At 52.3% G+C, this 16,996-nt stretch overlaps 1 protein-coding gene across 2 annotated transcripts in view; it reads left to right on the top strand.

Moving 5' to 3' along the window:
• Slit1 (slit guidance ligand 1) overlaps positions 1 to 16,996 on the top strand; it is a 139,582-nt gene that overhangs the window by 81,371 nt on the left and 41,215 nt on the right. For both annotated transcript variants that reach the window (XM_055591540.1, XM_055591539.1), the window contains exons 5-13: positions 5,553 to 5,624; positions 6,574 to 6,645; positions 7,063 to 7,134; positions 7,509 to 7,672; positions 9,144 to 9,291; positions 9,686 to 9,757; positions 10,173 to 10,244; positions 11,644 to 11,715; positions 12,486 to 12,629. In XM_055591540.1, coding sequence (XP_055447515.1) covers positions 5,553 to 5,624; positions 6,574 to 6,645; positions 7,063 to 7,134; positions 7,509 to 7,672; positions 9,144 to 9,291; positions 9,686 to 9,757; positions 10,173 to 10,244; positions 11,644 to 11,715; positions 12,486 to 12,629 — 888 coding nt within the window. The remainder of the gene's footprint in view (positions 1 to 5,552; positions 5,625 to 6,573; positions 6,646 to 7,062; positions 7,135 to 7,508; positions 7,673 to 9,143; positions 9,292 to 9,685; positions 9,758 to 10,172; positions 10,245 to 11,643; positions 11,716 to 12,485; positions 12,630 to 16,996) is intronic.

The raw sequence follows: 16,996 nt of genomic DNA, 5'->3' as shown, positions 1-16,996 counted from the left end.
GGGAGTGCTTAGCTGAGCCTCAGAACCAGCTGGTGCTTGGTCTCACTCAGAGGACTCAGTAGAAGAAGCCCCGGGCCTGTGCAGAGCAGGCTTTTGGAGACAGGGTCTTACTATGTAGCCTTGGCTGTCCTGGATCTGGCTATATAGACCAGGCTAGTCTTGAACTCATAAAGACCTCTGCTTCCCAAGTGCTGGTGTCAAAGGTGAGTATCACCATGCCTGGCCTGTGTTCCCTTGTTTGATAGTTTTACCCTTTCTTAATTTTTAAGCCTTTCTTCTGATTGCTGTTATCTTACTTTACAACAAAACCCAGGAGCCATCTTTATGGCTCCTGCAACAGCTGGGGCAGAGACCAACAGAGCAGGTCTTTCCCACCTTCCTGCAACACGGTGGGAAAGGCATACAGACTTTTGTCATATACATCCATCCTCACTCCCACCCTCCCTTTCCTTGTCCTTTTTTTTCCTGAGGTCTGTGTCCTCCAATACCATGTTCCTGTCCTCCTGCTGACTTGAAGGTCACATCCCTGAAGCCCAGCACAGCGTTCATTCCTCAGGGAGCTGTAGAACCTGACTATAGTTTGATAGCAGAGTCCCTGGAACATGCAATGTTTTCATGCCCAGGGTCCAGTGGCACTGACCTTGGTGTCCACTTCCTGATTCGACCTTTCTCCATCCTGGTGAAGCAGAGCCTCGCTCTGTCCTGGCGGAGATGTCCTGCCTCTCCACAGCACCTTATCATCTACTCTCATCACCTGCATCTGTGTTCTCACCGTATGGTTGGGACCCAAGCTTGCCATTTTGCTGGTCAATAGAAGGATGGAACAGTTCTGTGTCCTGGGTGTCCTTTAGTTGACTGGGACTCCAACCTCAGAGCCTCCTTGCCTTGGCTGATCCAGTCAGCTAGTGAGAGAAGGATGCTCTGTGTGTGTGTGTGTGGGGGGGGTTGATGTCTTTTGAGGTGTTTCTTTTGTGGGTGGCGATGTTTGCATCTGCCCAGCATATAAGCTAGTGTCAAGCCAGTGTCACAGGGTGGTTTATGGTGTAGCTAGCCAGGCCACTTAGTGCTTTTGTTTGATGAGATTTTTGCAGTCTTAATGGTGTGCTGTGTGTGTGTGTGTGAAGGGTACACAGAAAAGCTGGTGGCCTCATGGTGGGCAGAGAAGGAAGATTCAGCTGGTGCCAGTGCCTGTGCTCATTGGACACTCAGAAAACAGGAGAAAGACTTAAACCTGCCACTCTGTGGTGGTGATGTCCATACTACCTGGGGACCTGGAATCCTCATGACTACACACACACACACACACACACACACACACACACACACACACATATACACACATACACACACAGAGTTCTATATGCTGGAGCTCTTTCCCAATGTGAGAACACAACCTAGTTTCTTGGTGAGTAGTGAATGTGCAGCCTGCTCTTCCAGACACCCACAGGTGGACATGTGCTGAGCTGGACAGTGTCTCCCCTCCCCCCCACCCCAGCTGCAATTCAGAAAGGGCCTGCAGAATAAAGGAAGTTAGCTGGTTACCCCCTCCGTGAAGCCCTCCTGCCCCTCATCCCCCAGCCCATGCCGCAGGAGAAAGGCTGAGTGCTTCCCTTGCCTCTGCTCGGACCACGACAGCTACTTCCTCTTTCTAAGCCACACCCCCTACACACTTCTGGGGTCAAATACTTGGACAAAGAGCTCATTTCACGTGTGGCTGGCTTGTGCTCTGGGCCCAGGTCTACAGCCCAGCAGTCTGATCACCAGGAAGCCATGGATAAGGTGCCCTGGATGCCGTGCTGTGCTGAACCTCCCTGCAGCCTGAAGAGCCACAGAATAAACAGCTTTGTAGTGGGACAGCAGGTCCATGTCAGAGCCCAGAGCCCAGCCTGGCCTTGGCTGGTGCCCAATGCTCTGCCCCAACAGGGCCCCACTAATCCCCTCAGAGGCACTATGCCTGCTGAGACCAGTTAAAGGTTAGAGCGTAGAGGGGATTAGCAGTAAGAACATGAGACCCTGACCTTGGCTCTCCTGCTTGTCGGAGTGTGGACGGGCTGTAACCGACACTTGGGGAGAGTGCCTAAGTCAAGGAGAAGCAGAAAGGGATTGGACCCCCATACCGAGTGGGGAATGACTGGGGATAAAAACTTGCCTCCTCAGCGTCCCTGGCCCTTGGGAGTGGGATACAGGTCAGACGGGGGGGGGGGGGGGGTGTCTCTGCCTACAGAACCCTTACCATACTCCTCTGAGCAGACTTCCTTCTCTGGAGTTTATCAGGATGGATCCTCACCTCCCTCGGTGGCTGCTCAGACCCCTTGCTGGATGTGCAGTACTCCATCCAGATGTGGAAAGGGAAGCAGAATCAAGACAACATCACCCACAATACCAGCTTTTTGTTGGGTGCTGCTTTGCCCTCGAGGGGCCATCTGCTGGCAGAGCGGGTACAAGGAACCGCAAAGCACAGGCTGGGAGCTGGGGGCTCCATTAGCGCAGAGACTCCTACTTGCCCCAAGTCTTTGCCTCCCTGGAGCTACATCCTGTCCCAGTCCCTCGCCAGGATGTGGGAGTGTCAGGATGGGAGGGTCATTGAGTACCCTCATTGGTTCAGTTCAGTTAAGGTTACAGAGCCTTTGCAGTGCAGCCCCAGGTTACACTGGGAGCATGATCGATGTCTGCCGTTGGAAGATTATGGGGAGATCGGTGGTAATTAAATATCCATATGTCAGCCCAATACGCTTCTATTTGCAATTTTGAATTGGTGCTGAAAAAGGAAACTGGTGTGTGTGTGCGCGCATGGTGCACAGGTTTCTGTAGTGGGGAACAGTTGGGAGCTAGGGAAAGGGTCTATAGAGAGAAAGAAGAAAGCTGAAGGTTTTCTGGGTGCATGGCTGTCCAGTACCTCATGATTCAGGTGGCCCAGTTGGCGCTTGCTGAATGTTTCACCCATGGCATCCTCTGTGGCTGTTTTCCGACATACCTTGACCTCCAGCATTTGCTGACCCTTCCACTGCCTTTTCAGAAACCTCTTTCTGAGCTGTCAGGCTCTGCTCTCCTCCTAGGCAGCAGTGAGGGTCCTGCCCATGTGTTCTTCTCTCTCCGAGGACACATGTGGTCTCTGCTGGTTGGAATTTGTACATCACTGGGACCAGCCCATGCGCTTCTCTCCCAGGGGTCCTCTTTTTCTCCAGATACACATTTGGCTATTCTCATGTTGAGGGTCCTGGGACAACCACCATTGGTAACCTGAGTTTGAGGATGACAGAAAGCTGAGGGCTGGGGAAAAGTCCGGGCTGTGCTGTGAGGATTTCCGCACGGGCCATGTGCAAGCAGAGATGATTAGCTTTAGCTCCGATGGAAGGGAGGGAGAGTTTGACAAGAACAGGGGAAGTAAAAGTGCAGCAAAAAGTGAGAGTCCTTGCCTAGACTGCTACAGCTGGTTATCAAGTGCGGGGAAGGCTTCTGGCACACCCTAGTGGCCACTCTGGAAACTGACGCCTCGGGGAAAGTAGGGACAAAAGCCCCCTCCCCCCATTTCCTTAATACTGATAAATGACAATGAGGTTTAAATGCTAAACTGTGTGCTCACAGGATCTTAACCAGGCCCTGCATGACAGACAGTGTCCATTCTACAAAGTCCTCAGGGGCTGGCGCAGGGCAGAAACAGCTGAACCTTAAGCCTTCCCACCACTTCCTTTGCTGTCAGCTCCGTCCTGGTTTTGTTGTCGGTGTTGTTGAGCCTGCCAAGACTTGCCTGTTCCTACCGGCCTGCGTGATGCCTCTTCTGGGCTTGCAAGCCATTCCATTTGATCATTTAAGCAGGAGACAGGCTTCCTGCTGTGGACTGACTGGCCAGGGCTAGCCTGGACTTTCCAAGTGGGGTTACCTAACCCCAAGCTCTCAGCGTCCCACTCTGTGTGGCCAGTGGTAGCAGGCTCTGCCTTGACCCGGTTGCCCAGCTATCAGCTGCTCCTTCTCCTCATGCCTCGGTTAGTTTCTGGCACGAGCGCTCGTGGAACTGAGTTCCTGAGATACGGTTTGACACGGTGCTGGATACGGAGCACTAAGAACCCATTTATTATAAGGATCCGGTGCCACCGCAAAGGCCGTGCAGCCATTTTTCATAAAGGCTCCTGGGAGAATTCCTGTCTCAGCTGAGTGCCCAAACAGCTGTACCCCTGGCATTCGGATCCACTTAGTCTATACATAGATCACGTGTGCTGCTGATCCCCCTTCATTGCTCTCAGAGCGTTGAGCCCCTCCTCTGCCCTGGGTGGCAGGCCTGTGAATCACAAGGCACATTCGGAGCACCCGCCATTGATTTTTCTTCTCTTTGCTGAGTCCTCCGGCCTGCCGTCTTGCTGGTTTGCAAATCCCTGCAAGCTACTGTAAAGTCTGTACAGAAAAGGCTCGGGCTCCATTGATTGGCTAATCGATACAGATAACAAACCTTTCTTGCAGAGCTGAGGGGGGGATTAGGTGGATAAGGCACAGGAGGAACTGCCAGGATTCTCTCTCAGGCTTTGCCTTCCGGTGAGCTGCCTGCTGTGCTGTGCTGAGAGGCTTTCTGGACTCGCTGCTCCCTGTCTCTGTGTTGCATCCCGCCCCTGTGTCCCCCCACATTCACTGGAGTGCTTGCCTTCTCAGATGGCTAATACTTTATCTTCTCTCTACCTCCCAAATGCCTCTGTTAGTAGTGGTCCCTCACTTCAGGGATTTCAAGGACCCCAAAGAGCCAAGCCCCTCAACTGAACATGTGTCTGAGTCTCTTCAGGCTACTGTAACGAAATACCACAGGCCGGGTGGCTTATAAACTACAGAAATGTATTTCTCGCCGTTCTCAGTGGCAAGATTCACAAGCTGGTGTGTGGAGAGGGCCCATTCTCTGGTTCACAGAACTCTGACGTCATTGTGTCCTCATCCAGCAGTGTAGCCGAGGATCTAACAGGACGTGGTTGCGGGATCATCTAGTGTTGGCACACACATCCTGTCCCAACCCCCATCCCCGTCCTTGTCCTTAAGGCTCTCTGGGGTCCTCACAGCCTGCAGGCACCGCCCCCAGCATACTTCAATTGCCCACCAGTATCATCAGTTACCTCAAAAACAAACACGTTTTAGAGGACAGTTGGTGATCTGGGTTTGGCAGCAGTTGGAGGTCTAACCTGGGGTTTTCCTGCAATTGTTGGGGTCAGCAAAACAGAGGGGAAGCCAGAGCAACTAAGGGCCATGGGGACCTCCCTTCTCTGCGCTTCCTTTCTGTGCAGCTCCTTCCTGGGTAGTTGGGGTTTAGCCAATCCTGGGGGCCTGCTGGGGCTGATCGCAGCTAACTTTCCTCTAACCGTCCTCTGCCCTGCGGGAGGTGACTGGGCACAGAGTGTCCCAGGGTCTGTCAGGACAGAAACTCCCCTTCTGACTCTACCATTTGTTCATTCAGCCACAGTCTACAGAACAACTAAAGCCCCTCTAGACACTGGAATGTGGTCACCCATGAAGCCACTGGCCTCACTTCTCACCATGACACCCCTGACTGGTACCTTCTCTCTGTTTGTTCCCCCCAGGGACCTGAGTGAGAATGCTCTCCAGGCTGTGCCCAGGAAAGCTTTCCGGGGAGCCACAGACCTCAAAAATCTGTGAGTAGAGGCCTGAGCTGGCCACCCTAGCAGCATCCTTATTGTGCCATATGTTCTAAGTCACCTTAGCGGGATTAGGCAGTGCCATCCCTTGATTGTTGTTCTATGTGACAGCCAAGTATGTGTCCTGGGGACTGGTTGAGGGGGGTATGAACCATGGGGTACCCAGCCATGTTCCCAGCCTCTGGTTCCCCAGTGCTGTCTGGGTTCAGTCTCCTCCAGTCATACAGCTCAAGCTGTTGCGAGTCAGTAAACATCACCGAGTGTCCATATATTGTCCTAGAAAACAATGTGCCCCCTACAAGCTTATTCTGAGGTTGCAATGAGATGTGGAAATGCGTAGGCTCTGTCGAGTACTGTTTAAATGCAATGGCTTATTAGTATTCAAATTTATTCTGGTCCAGGCTTACCACCTCCTGAGGTCTGGCTACAGAAATGGCAAATGCCTGGCACGCTTGTCACACACACCCCTCCCATGCCTGTAGCAGACATTGGTAATCGATCACCACATTCTTTCCCACTGCACTCAGATCACAGCTTCCGTTCGCTCTGAAAGCGGGCACTCCAGGTAGCCAGTGCTAGCCAATCTCGCTTGGCATTCAGCAGAACCCGGGCTGCCAGCCCCTGCTGCCACTTCTCCTGGGTGACTCTCATTTGTCAGCTGCCAACACCCTCTAGGTGGTCTCCAAAATGTGAGGGATGGATGCCTGCTTCCCAAGGGACATACGGGGCTGGGTGGAGGAATGTAATGGGACTTTTATTTCAATTTACTGTCTTAACTGAAAATAAGAAGAAACCAGCTTTTATTAATAGTTCCTTTGGACTGGCCCACACATAACAAACCATTGACGCTGTGACTCTCTGAAAATAACGGAGTGATCTGTCAGAATGTCCAGCGCCCCGTTCTGGGCAACGCTTCCCCGACTTACTGCTTTCCTCTGCTTTACAGACAGCTGGACAAGAACCAGATCAGCTGCATCGAGGAAGGGGCCTTCCGTGCCCTGCGGGGACTGGAGGTTCTGTAAGTAAAACCCAGGGCAGGCCATGGCTGGAGAGCTGGTGCAGGCTGCCAGGCTCGGGTCACACCTCAGCTTCGGTGTGGGTTTACTGCTCCAAGTCCAGATATGGGTGTTTGGCAGTTCCCTGCCATGGAGGCTGAGAATCTGCTCCTGTGTGTGTGTGTGTGTGTGTGTGAGAGAGAGAGAGAGAGAGAGAGCTGGCGTTTCTTCTACGGCTCTTTCCAGCTCCGTTTCCCTATCCTCCCAGACTTAGAGTCAGCCCAGGATGTGCCAAGAGTGCAGCCACCCGCTCAGCTCTGGGCTGTCCTCCATACCCGGTGCCCTCTGGGTAAAATGGCACACCTGCTGTAAGCAGGCAGGTTCCGTCTCCTGTAAATCCCTGCTGGGCGAGTGTTGAACAGTCCATCTGTCCCTTTCAGGACCCTGAACAACAACAACATCACCACCATCCCCGTGTCCAGTTTCAACCACATGCCCAAGCTTCGGACCTTGTGAGTCGCTTGGGCAGTGGGAAGAGGGTGTGGGTGTGGGTGGGGCTGCCGGCCAGGGTAGCCCGGGATCTGAAATGGAAAAGTCCCTCCTGCTTGGTTTTTCCTTGGACAAAAAATGACTTGGTTTTGTCCTTGAAGTTGAGGTGGGTGATCTGGGCAAGGGACCATGTGAACTCTGAGAGATGAATCCATGCCCTGGAGGAGGCCTTGGGAGAAGGGAGCCAGGAAGGGTTTCTTACAGCTGGGAACAGCCCTGAGTTGGGACTGATTGACCCCCCCCCCCCGAGGACTTGCTCCTACAGGGAGGGGGGGTGAGGAGCTGGCTGCTGATGGATTCATGGGTTCTATTGCTGTGAGTCACTGTCCTCCTGTAGCCGCCTGCACTCCAACCACCTGTTCTGTGACTGTCACCTGGCCTGGCTCTCACAGTGGCTGAGGCAGAGGCCCACCATCGGGCTCTTCACCCAGTGCTCAGGGCCCGCTGGCCTTCGGGGCCTCAATGTGGCCGAGGTGCAGAAGAGCGAGTTCAGTTGCTCAGGTGGGTACCTTGGCCTTCACTTGCTCTCACCTCCTTCTGGACTGAAGCTCCCTCTGCCCCACCCTTGCTTAGGATAGTGTCTGCAACCACCCCATGTTAAGCACTCACTTCTGCCCTGTCACCTCCGCCCATCCCCTCTGGACTGTGTCATCTTCCCCCGCCTTCTCACCCATCTCTTTTGGTCTGTGTGTTTTCTTTCTTGCCTCCTCTTTCCCCCCCCAAGTCTACCCCCATGCCCTCTGCTCCCCCACTCTCTGTCCCCTTCTGTCCCAGTCTCTGTTCCCTCTGCTCCCACAACATGCTTCTCCTGTTCCTTATGCCAGTCATTCCCTTTCCTGCCCTCCCTCCTCACCCTTTGCTTCACTGCAGGCACATTAATGGATTGCTGCCCTCGGCTTCTAGTGAGTCCTGCCCCTTCTGGGGTCTGTGCTTCATTCCACACAAAAACATGCCGGGAGGTGAATGCGCTAACGGTGTATCAGCATGAAGTGGAATACTAAACTGGGCACTGTGGCACACACCTGTAATCCCAGCACTCGGGAGGCAGAGGCAGACAGATCTCTGTAAATTCAAGGCCGGCCTGGTCTACAAAGCGAGTCCAGGACAGCCAAGGCTATGCAGAGAAACCCTGTTTCAAAAAAACAAAATAAAGCAAACAAACAAAAAAGAAAACAAAAACCAAAAACAAGCAAAACAAAGTGGATTACTACTCCACTTTGGGTCAAGTTACTTAACTTAGGGTCAAGTTACTTGTGTCCACAAGCAGGTGAATCTCAGATTTTGTAGATGGAGGAGACCCTTCCTTGTGATGCTACCTTGGGGAAGTTCACAAAGAGCCACAGATTTTTGGAGCTGCATCTCAGAATAGCAATATCCTTATGGAAGGGTCCAGAGGGGCCTCCTTGGGGATAGAAATGCCCATCTGGGTAGTGTATCAACCGGCTGCACATTTAAAATGGTGGACTTCATGTAACTTATTTATACCTCAGTGTTTAGAAGCGTGAACTCTGACACCACACAGCAGGGTTGGCCCTGCCTGTGATGTTTAGACATTGGGCCTCGTGAATTTCTAGCAGTTGATGGGTGTCACGGTCACAGGCAATAATAGAATGCTCCTCAGGGTGGTGTGGGGGGGGGGGGGTTCGTGTGAGACTTTCACAGAGTGTACTGACCATGGTGTGGGCACTGAGCCAGTGCTCAGTAAATATGGCTCCCACTGATACGGGGACCCTGGCTCAGGAGGCTGAGTGCCTGGGAGCTTCAGATTTCTGGGATAGAATTTTTAGCATAGGAGCCATCTTCAGGAGCTCTGTTCAGAGAGTTCCAGGGACCCCAGTGTGTGCTCATGTTCTTGCACCCCCAGGAAGGTGCGGAGCCCCCTCCACGGCCTGTGCCCCGTTCTCTCCCAGCAACAGACCTGGAGGGGGAGCAGCAGTGTAAGGCTCTGACATCACACCCACTGTCTCTGCAGGCCAGGGGGAGGCCACACAAGCACCCACCTGCGCCCTCTCTTCCGGCTCCTGCCCAGCCATGTGTACCTGCAGCAGCGGCATCGTGGACTGCCGTGGCAAAGGCCTCACCGCCATCCCGGCTAACCTGCCTGAGACCATGACCGAGATGTGAGTGGAGGCCCCAGGACATGGCTTCGGCTCTTCAGAGAGCCGAAGAGAGCTGGAGAGCTGGAGCGGGTGCCACCCTGGCCTTAACCAGGTTTCTTAGCGGCAAATGGAGCTCTCTGGACAAGGCTGGGAAGCTTCCCAAGCACTGAGGAGAGGGTGGTCCTTTAAGGTCCACAGCCACCTCAGTCTGGCAGGGCTCCCAGTGTGAGTTTCTTAGCCTAGCTCCAAACTGGGGCCCCTTCAGTCACAGAAGGCCGGGATTTGGGGGTTCAAGTCATAGCAGGTATCCACCTACCTGCTAGACTTTGGCCCTCCAGAGGAAGGGGCTGGAAGGGCCAAACGTTTGTTGCTAAGGGTGACCCTCAGCCTTCTCACACCCTCCATCTCCCTGCAGCCGCCTGGAGCTGAACGGTATCAAATCCATCCCTCCAGGAGCCTTCTCTCCCTACAGAAAGCTGCGCAGGATGTGAGTGCCAGCCTTTCCCAGCAGTCTTCAGCTGTCAGGAGCAAGCGTCTGGGCCAGTCTTGTCTCACAGCTTAGGGGAAGACCTTGACTCAGCCCCTGCCTGGCCTTCCTGCATCAGGGATATGGGGTCTGGGGTATGGGGTGGCAGGGTGGCTGTGAGGCCCAGAAGGGGAAACTGAGTCCATGCCTGGCCCATGCCTGAAGGTGCTTGTCACCTTGTCACGCCAGCCGGGGAGACATCAGGGCAGTGAAAAAGGTCATAGCGCCCAGGCAAACACCCACAGGCTGTTCTGCCTGGGCGGCCAGCTGGCCTTTCTGTTTTCAAAGAACCCCTGTGTCCCTTGTGGTTGGGAGGTCGAAGAGAGCAGGCCGGCAGCCTCAGGAAGTAACCACCTTCTTCCTCCTCCCCTCGCAGAGACCTGAGCAACAACCAGATTGCTGAGATAGCGCCCGATGCCTTCCAGGGCCTCCGCTCCTTGAATTCGCTGTGAGTAGAGCACGGAGGTCTGGTGGGCTCTGCAGTCGGCCAGCCTCCCTCTGGCTCAGGGCTCTTAGGCTCCGGGCAGCAGTGACACATGACAGCATGGCCTAGCAACCCGGCAAGCAGGCTGGAATGGACACCTCACTGCCAGGGAAGAAAGGAGGCTCGCTGCTTCTACGTGTGCCTTCTTTTGGAATGGAGTCTGAGATGATAGATGCGGCCAGCTGTGAACAGTGCTCACAAAGTTGTGCAGGGTACAATCCCACACAACTGAACGAGACAGCCTGAGCTGTCAGTGTCACAGACTGAAATGATCAGACCTTGGGTGGCCTGGCCTCTAGGGTTTCTTGTTTTTATTTTTATTTTCTGTGAGATATGAATATAGTTACCTCACTTTGGACCAAGGCAGTTTAGAAGAGACAAAAGGTGATAATAGCCCATTTCAACTGATTCCTGTCACTCCTGGGGTCAAGGCTGCTCTTCTGCTCTCTAGGAAATTGCATGCTGGGATCAAACACTGTGTCCACCGTAGCCAACCCTGGCTCTGTCTTTCAGCCCAGTTTCTTCCTGTATTCCATCTTCACCCTGCAGATCCTGGCATCGCTCAGACAGACATCTGACCAAGTCTCGAGTCTGGTTGTCTTTCTGCAGGCTGCCATCTAGTTCCCTCCCCTCCTCAAGTCCCCCTCGTCCCACACTGGCCTTACCGCAGGGCCTTTACCCCTGCCATGCCCTCCTCTGAGAATGATCTCCAAACCACATCTGAGGAGACAACTCTGACTGATTACAACACTGGGGGCAAAATGCAGGCTCCTCCATCCTCTAGTCTGCCTGAGTACACTCCTGTCTGCATGCTTTTTTTTTTTTTTTTAACTCTGTGCCCTCCTCCTCTCTCATTATACATAAGATTCATTCATGCTCAGTGTGGAGAACTTTGCAAATATCAAAGTATAAAAATACACCACTTGCAATCCCACCACCTATTGCACGTGCCGTCTGCTGTTCTATTTTTTCCCCGTGTCTCTCTGAAAATATGTTCATCCTTCCTGCTTGGGGTCTGTCTCTCCTTTGGTTCTGAGACTGAATTACTTTTTCGAGAGGGCCCTTGAAAGGGCAGTTCTGCAGACATTTTGGGCTTCATTGGGGGTTAGGAAGGCAGAGGGGTGAGCTCAGTAACAAAATTATGTTCCAGCCACAGAAATCTGGCCCTAGAGGGGAGGGTACCTTCCTGCCTCCTGAAGACCGGCCTCTGGAGGACTCATTTCTGCCACCTGCTGACAAGCTACTATAGTAACCATATTGATGGATGGAGAGTCGGCCTGCGAACTGCCTGTGGGGCTGCAGAGCTCTGCTGGTGCTGAGCAAAGCTGTCCTCTGACCTTCCTCTCTGCTGCCTTTTCTCTAGAGTCCTCTATGGCAACAAGATCACAGACCTGCCCCGAGGCGTGTTTGGGGGCCTGTACACTCTCCAGCTGCTGTAAGAAATGCTCCTAGGGTGTCCTTGGGCCTACATCCCTCTGCCTTCCCAGAGACACAAAACCCCAGCGCTCTGCCATAGGTTGCAGATGATATTCCTAGCTTTGGGGTCTGTTACTATGGCCTGATAGTAGTCAAGGCTGTCAGGAGGGGGACTGAGGTGGGAAGTTAATTGCATTTCCAGGGAACAGTCCAAGAGAATTTTCCTCTGGATCTTCATTATTCTAAGTCTCCTCAATCACAAATAAAGTTCTAGTCAGGCAGCCTTGTAGAATCTTTAACACAGGTATGGCTTTTCGGGGAACTTCAGTTAATAGTACATTTAGGTACAAAACTCACCCGAGACAGGAACATGAAGACATCTGTCCCAGTAATGCTATGTGGCCAGATGTGAAAGTAGAGGTGGGCTCAGTGCTGTTTGCTGGATATCATGATCCAGAGGCTTATAGGATGTGATCTGTGTCCCTGGGCTTTTGGGGACAGGGCTATCTCTTGCACTGGTCTCCAGGTCAGCTCTGCCTCCTGGAGTCAAGAGAATTCAGGCCAGGAATCTAGACCTAGGCTATACCAAAAAATCAAAAAATCAAAACTCCCCCTGTGTGTATATGGGGACCCTGTAGGATCCTGGGAAGGAGGAACCCTACCCCCACCCCTGGAGAAAGCAGTATGGGGTGGCCTGAGGTCACCAGTGTCCAGGGCCAGGATGGTACAGGATGTGTGAGGGGTCCAGCCTTGTCACTCTCTGACCTCCCAGCATGGCTCTGCCTACAGGCTTCTGAATGCCAACAAAATCAACTGCATCCGGCCCGATGCCTTCCAGGACCTACAGAACCTCTCTCTGCTCTCCCTGTATGACAACAAGATCCAGAGTCTCGCCAAGGGCACCTTCACCTCCCTGCGGGCCATCCAGACACTGTGAGTGGTCTTCCTCTTCCTATCTCCCTCTGGCAGGTGGGCCTAGTGTGGTTACAATGTTGGGGTCAAAGTAGGTGCCTCACCTGGCCTACAGTGCAACTGAGGTGTCCTCCCACTAAGGAAGGACATCTAAGATCCTGGTCACACTACAGTGAAGACTCTTATTGGCTGCTGACCCTGGGACAAGTTAATTAGCTTCTCTGGGCCTTCCCTTTATCTAGCCATAAAACAAGGGCATCTTCATACAGTTATTATGAGATTAACAGATGCTTACATAATGATAAGCCCACGGAAATGCTGGCTAAATGCCAGCTGGAGTTTATTAATGGCAACAACAGCAGCATTGTGGAGTCTAAGCTGTGTTTTCACATTAACAGGTCTGTGTTCTCAGCGATGCAAAGCATTCAATCAGCAACACGTTCTTCTCTTCTTGATAGTTCATTAAGTAATAGTACATCTGGAGGATGGTGATACTGAGTCTGATGAGAAACAGAGAGCAGAGAGCACTGAATATAGTCATTAGTGGTACTCCTTCACTGTGGAGAGCTGTAGTCCTTCACTGTGGAGAGCTGTGCTCCTTCCCTGTGGAGAGCTGTGCTCCCTCCCTGTGAAGAGCTGTAGTCCTTCACTGTGCAGAGCTGTGCTCCCTCCCTGTGGGAGTCCTTCACTGTGGAGAGCTGTGCTCCCTGGCTGTGGAGACTGGTGCTCTCTCCCTGTGGAGAGCTGTAATCCTTCACTGTGAAGAGCTGTGCTCCCTCCCTGTGGAGACTGGTGCTCCCTCCCTGTGGAGAGCTGTAGTCCCTCCCTGTGGAGAGTTACAAGCATAGCAGAAGTGGTACAATGAAGCCTCAAGTGTCTCATGACCAGCTTTAACTTTGGCTTAGTCTTGCTTGTCTTTGCCTGCCTTTTCCACACCACCCAAACTGGAAGCAAATGCCAGCCATTGTCTGTTCTTTGTCCCTGGCCTTTGAAGCTCTGGAAAACAAAGATTTAAACAATGTAGCCACAAGGCCTGGTGATATAGTTCAGGGATGGAGTGCTTGACTTGTATGCATGGGCCCTGGGTTCTACCCTCACAACCACAAAACGAATAAAACCCGCAAGACTGTTAATGTATCTAAAAGCTGAATAACCAATTCTTTGATATCATCAAACATCTACATCAGTGTTTGAACTTCTGCCTAGCTCGAGAGTGTGTTAGACACTTTTCTATTCTCTGTTGGAATGAGGATTTGATGCGGACTATGTAATAGGATTGATTTATTCATTCTTTGTCTCTAGATGTGTGTCAGTTTCTCTTCTCCTTGGTGTGGCAGAATGCCCCACAGCAGCTGCTGTAGAGGACAGACTTATCTTGGCTCACTGTTTCAGAGGATTCAGTTTGTGCTCACTTGGTTCTTGGGCAGATGGGAGCATATGGCAAAGGAGCTTCTTCAGGTTGGAGAAAGAGAGAGGACAGAATGGGGGAGGAAGAGGAGGAGGAGGAAGAGGGGAAGGGAAGAGGAAGGGGAGGCTAGAAAGAGCAGAGAGAGCACCCTAGGAAGCTGCTGAAATGGTTCAGCAGGTAAAAGCGCTTGTCACCAAAACTGATGTCTTGAGTTCAGTCCCTGAACGCACACAGTAGAGAGAAAGAGCTGACTCCTACAAGCTGTCTTTTGACCTCCCGAACATGCCACGACACGTTTGTGTTCCTCCAAATAAATAAGTTAGTTTTAAAATAGGAGACTCTCCCCTTTGACTTTCTCCCAGCTGGCATTACCTCCTGAAGTTTTTGCCCCTCCCCAAACAGTGGAGACCAAGACCTCAGCACACAAGCCTGGGGACACTTCCCATGGAAACTATAGCAGGGGGTCCTCCCTTGCCTTCATTCCCTGTCATTCGCCCAGCGGTGACGCTCCAGCATTTGCTCTGTCACAGTGGAAAATGGCATCTCTGTGGGGGCCATGTCACCCATTCCCCTGGCCTCTGTATGTTCTTCTAGACTGAATATTGAATCTAGGAGCTTGGCCAGGTTCTGGAGTGGTTGACTGACTGCTTCTGAAGCCCAAGATATCTGTCTGGTAACCCTTTAAAATTCTTTCTTTATTTATTATGAAGCACCATTGACTTTTGTGGTGGTTAACTTTGTTGTCAACCCAACTGCATTAGAATCACCATGGAAACATACTGCTGGATATGTCTGTAAAGGTGTTCCCAGAAAGGCTCAGCTGAGATGAGAAGCCCCACCCTGACTGTAGCTGACACCCACCTCTCTTTGCTTCCTGACTCTGGGTGACGCTGACTTTCTCTTGACCCTTCCATTGCCATCCGGGTCCCACGAGTGTGGACGTTATCCTTTCTTAAACCGATTCGGGGAGAAAACAAGACCAGCCTTCCTTCCTAGGGTTGCTTTGGTCTGGTGCTTTGTCACGCTAAATGCAGACAGCCTCGGTGCCCCGTTCGTGAATCAGGACCTGAAGTGGCAATGCTGGGAGCCCAGTCTTCTGCCTTCACCGCTGCTGTGGTGGGTCCTTAGCCATGGCTGGAGTATTCCTCACACAGAGCTATTCACCTGCTGGCTGCTTAAACTCCAGCCCTCTGGCCCCTCCCTCCTGCTCACTGGGGTCTGTCTGGGTGTGCTGGCATGGGCCAGGTAGCCTGTGCCTGACGGGTACCGACTGACTGTTGATAGCGTCCCATGGCCTCTGTGGTCAGAGCGGTCCCTGGTGATGCTGCTCAGCGATAGGCAACATCTGTGTGAGTCTGAACAGGTTGACTTCTAGGTATGACACCCATTCCATGGGACCTCTGCACAGCAGCCGATGTCAGCCACGAGGACAAACTCATTAAACCCATACATGCACCTGCAGCCTGACTCCTGCTAATTAATTTACTCACAGGCAGTGAGAGAAATAAGCTGTCCGTGGGGAGTGTCACCAAGTGTGTGGAATTAGAAGTGACGGGGAGCGATGGGTAAGGAGGCTGTTTTCAGTAACTGGCAGAGTCTCTAGCCGAAGCAACGCTAAGGAGGTCCAATGACTTGGGCTGGTACAGAGAAAGCCTTGGGGTGGGGATTGGGATAGAGGGACTCATGCTCTTCGCATGCATTAACCTGCTCAGTAACAGTGACCCTGTGGAAGCAAGGCTTGTTGTACTTTTATTCATAAGGAAATTGCAAGGTCGAACAGTAGCAGGTCCCATCATTTAAAAGCGGTCCTCAACCGTACTTCCATAGAACAGACTCTTGTAAGGCCGTAAAGCAAAGCTAGACTTCCATAAGCACCTGCTCATATTAACAGCAGAATCATGAACTAGGACAAGAACCAAAGACATGCAAACCCCGAGCTACAGTTCAGCTCCTCTTCCTATAGAGTGGGCCGGTCCAGCACCTTGGCTGAGTGCAGAGGCAAATTTGCCATCCTGTGGGCTGCTGCATTCACCCACAGCACCAAGGCTTATGAGCTGCAGAGCTGCAGAGCTGCAGAGCTGCAGTGCAGCAATCCCCACCCCCATGTACCCATTACTGTCAAATAAAACACTGCACACCTATTGTCCCAGCTGACCATGAGGCTGATCACTGGAGACCAAGAGGTCAAACTCAGTGTGAGCAACAAATGGAGGCTGACTCAAAATTCAAACTAACGAACCAGTTAGCTTCACTGAGGCGTAACGTACACACATAAAGTTTACTATTCTAAGTGAGTGACTCAGTGACTCAGGAGACCCACAAAGCTGGTCCCAATCCAGCCTCGGAAGGTTTCATTGCCTGATTACCTGCGCCCATTTCCAGCCCAGCCTCAGACAGCCAATAGGCTGTGTTCCATCTGGGGACTGCCTTTTTCTGACCATTTCAAGCAGAGTCACACGGACAGGCCACCTTCGGGAACTGACTTCTTTCTTGGGGGCTTTTGCATCCTGTTGTGAATTCATCCTTGATCTGACTCAGGAGAAAATAGAGACAGAGGCATGTCTCTTGTTGTTGACAAATATTGCTCCAGGGTATCAGGCCATGTGTTGCTCACCCTGCCTGGTTGAAGTACATCTGGGTCATTTCTAGTTGCAGTTGTAGTGATCACTGCTGCCGCCATGCTGGCTTACAGCTCGTTGAAGAGCGGTGTTTTTGTTTCCCCCGGAGTCAGCGGGTCCCGGAGTGAGTTTACTGTCAGTCACGAAGCTGCCAAGGGCCTCACAGTGGCCACAGCATGGCATGCTCCCTCCACCACTGTGTCATGAGGTGCCACTGTCCTTACAACCTCACCGGCACTCTGCACTGGTTTTCTTTTGAAACTGTCTGGTTGTAACCACGAGGTGTATATGAAGTGGTGTCCTACTGTGACTTTAAAACCAGCAGCATTTCCTAAATAATGAATATTTTCAACTAGAGTGCC

Source organism: Psammomys obesus, unplaced genomic scaffold (genome assembly GCF_907164565.1).
Source record: "Psammomys obesus unplaced genomic scaffold, mPsaObe1.curated_primary_1811, whole genome shotgun sequence".
Taxonomy (NCBI): domain Eukaryota; kingdom Metazoa; phylum Chordata; class Mammalia; order Rodentia; family Muridae; genus Psammomys; species Psammomys obesus.
This window is presented reverse-complemented; position numbering and strand designations above follow the sequence as displayed.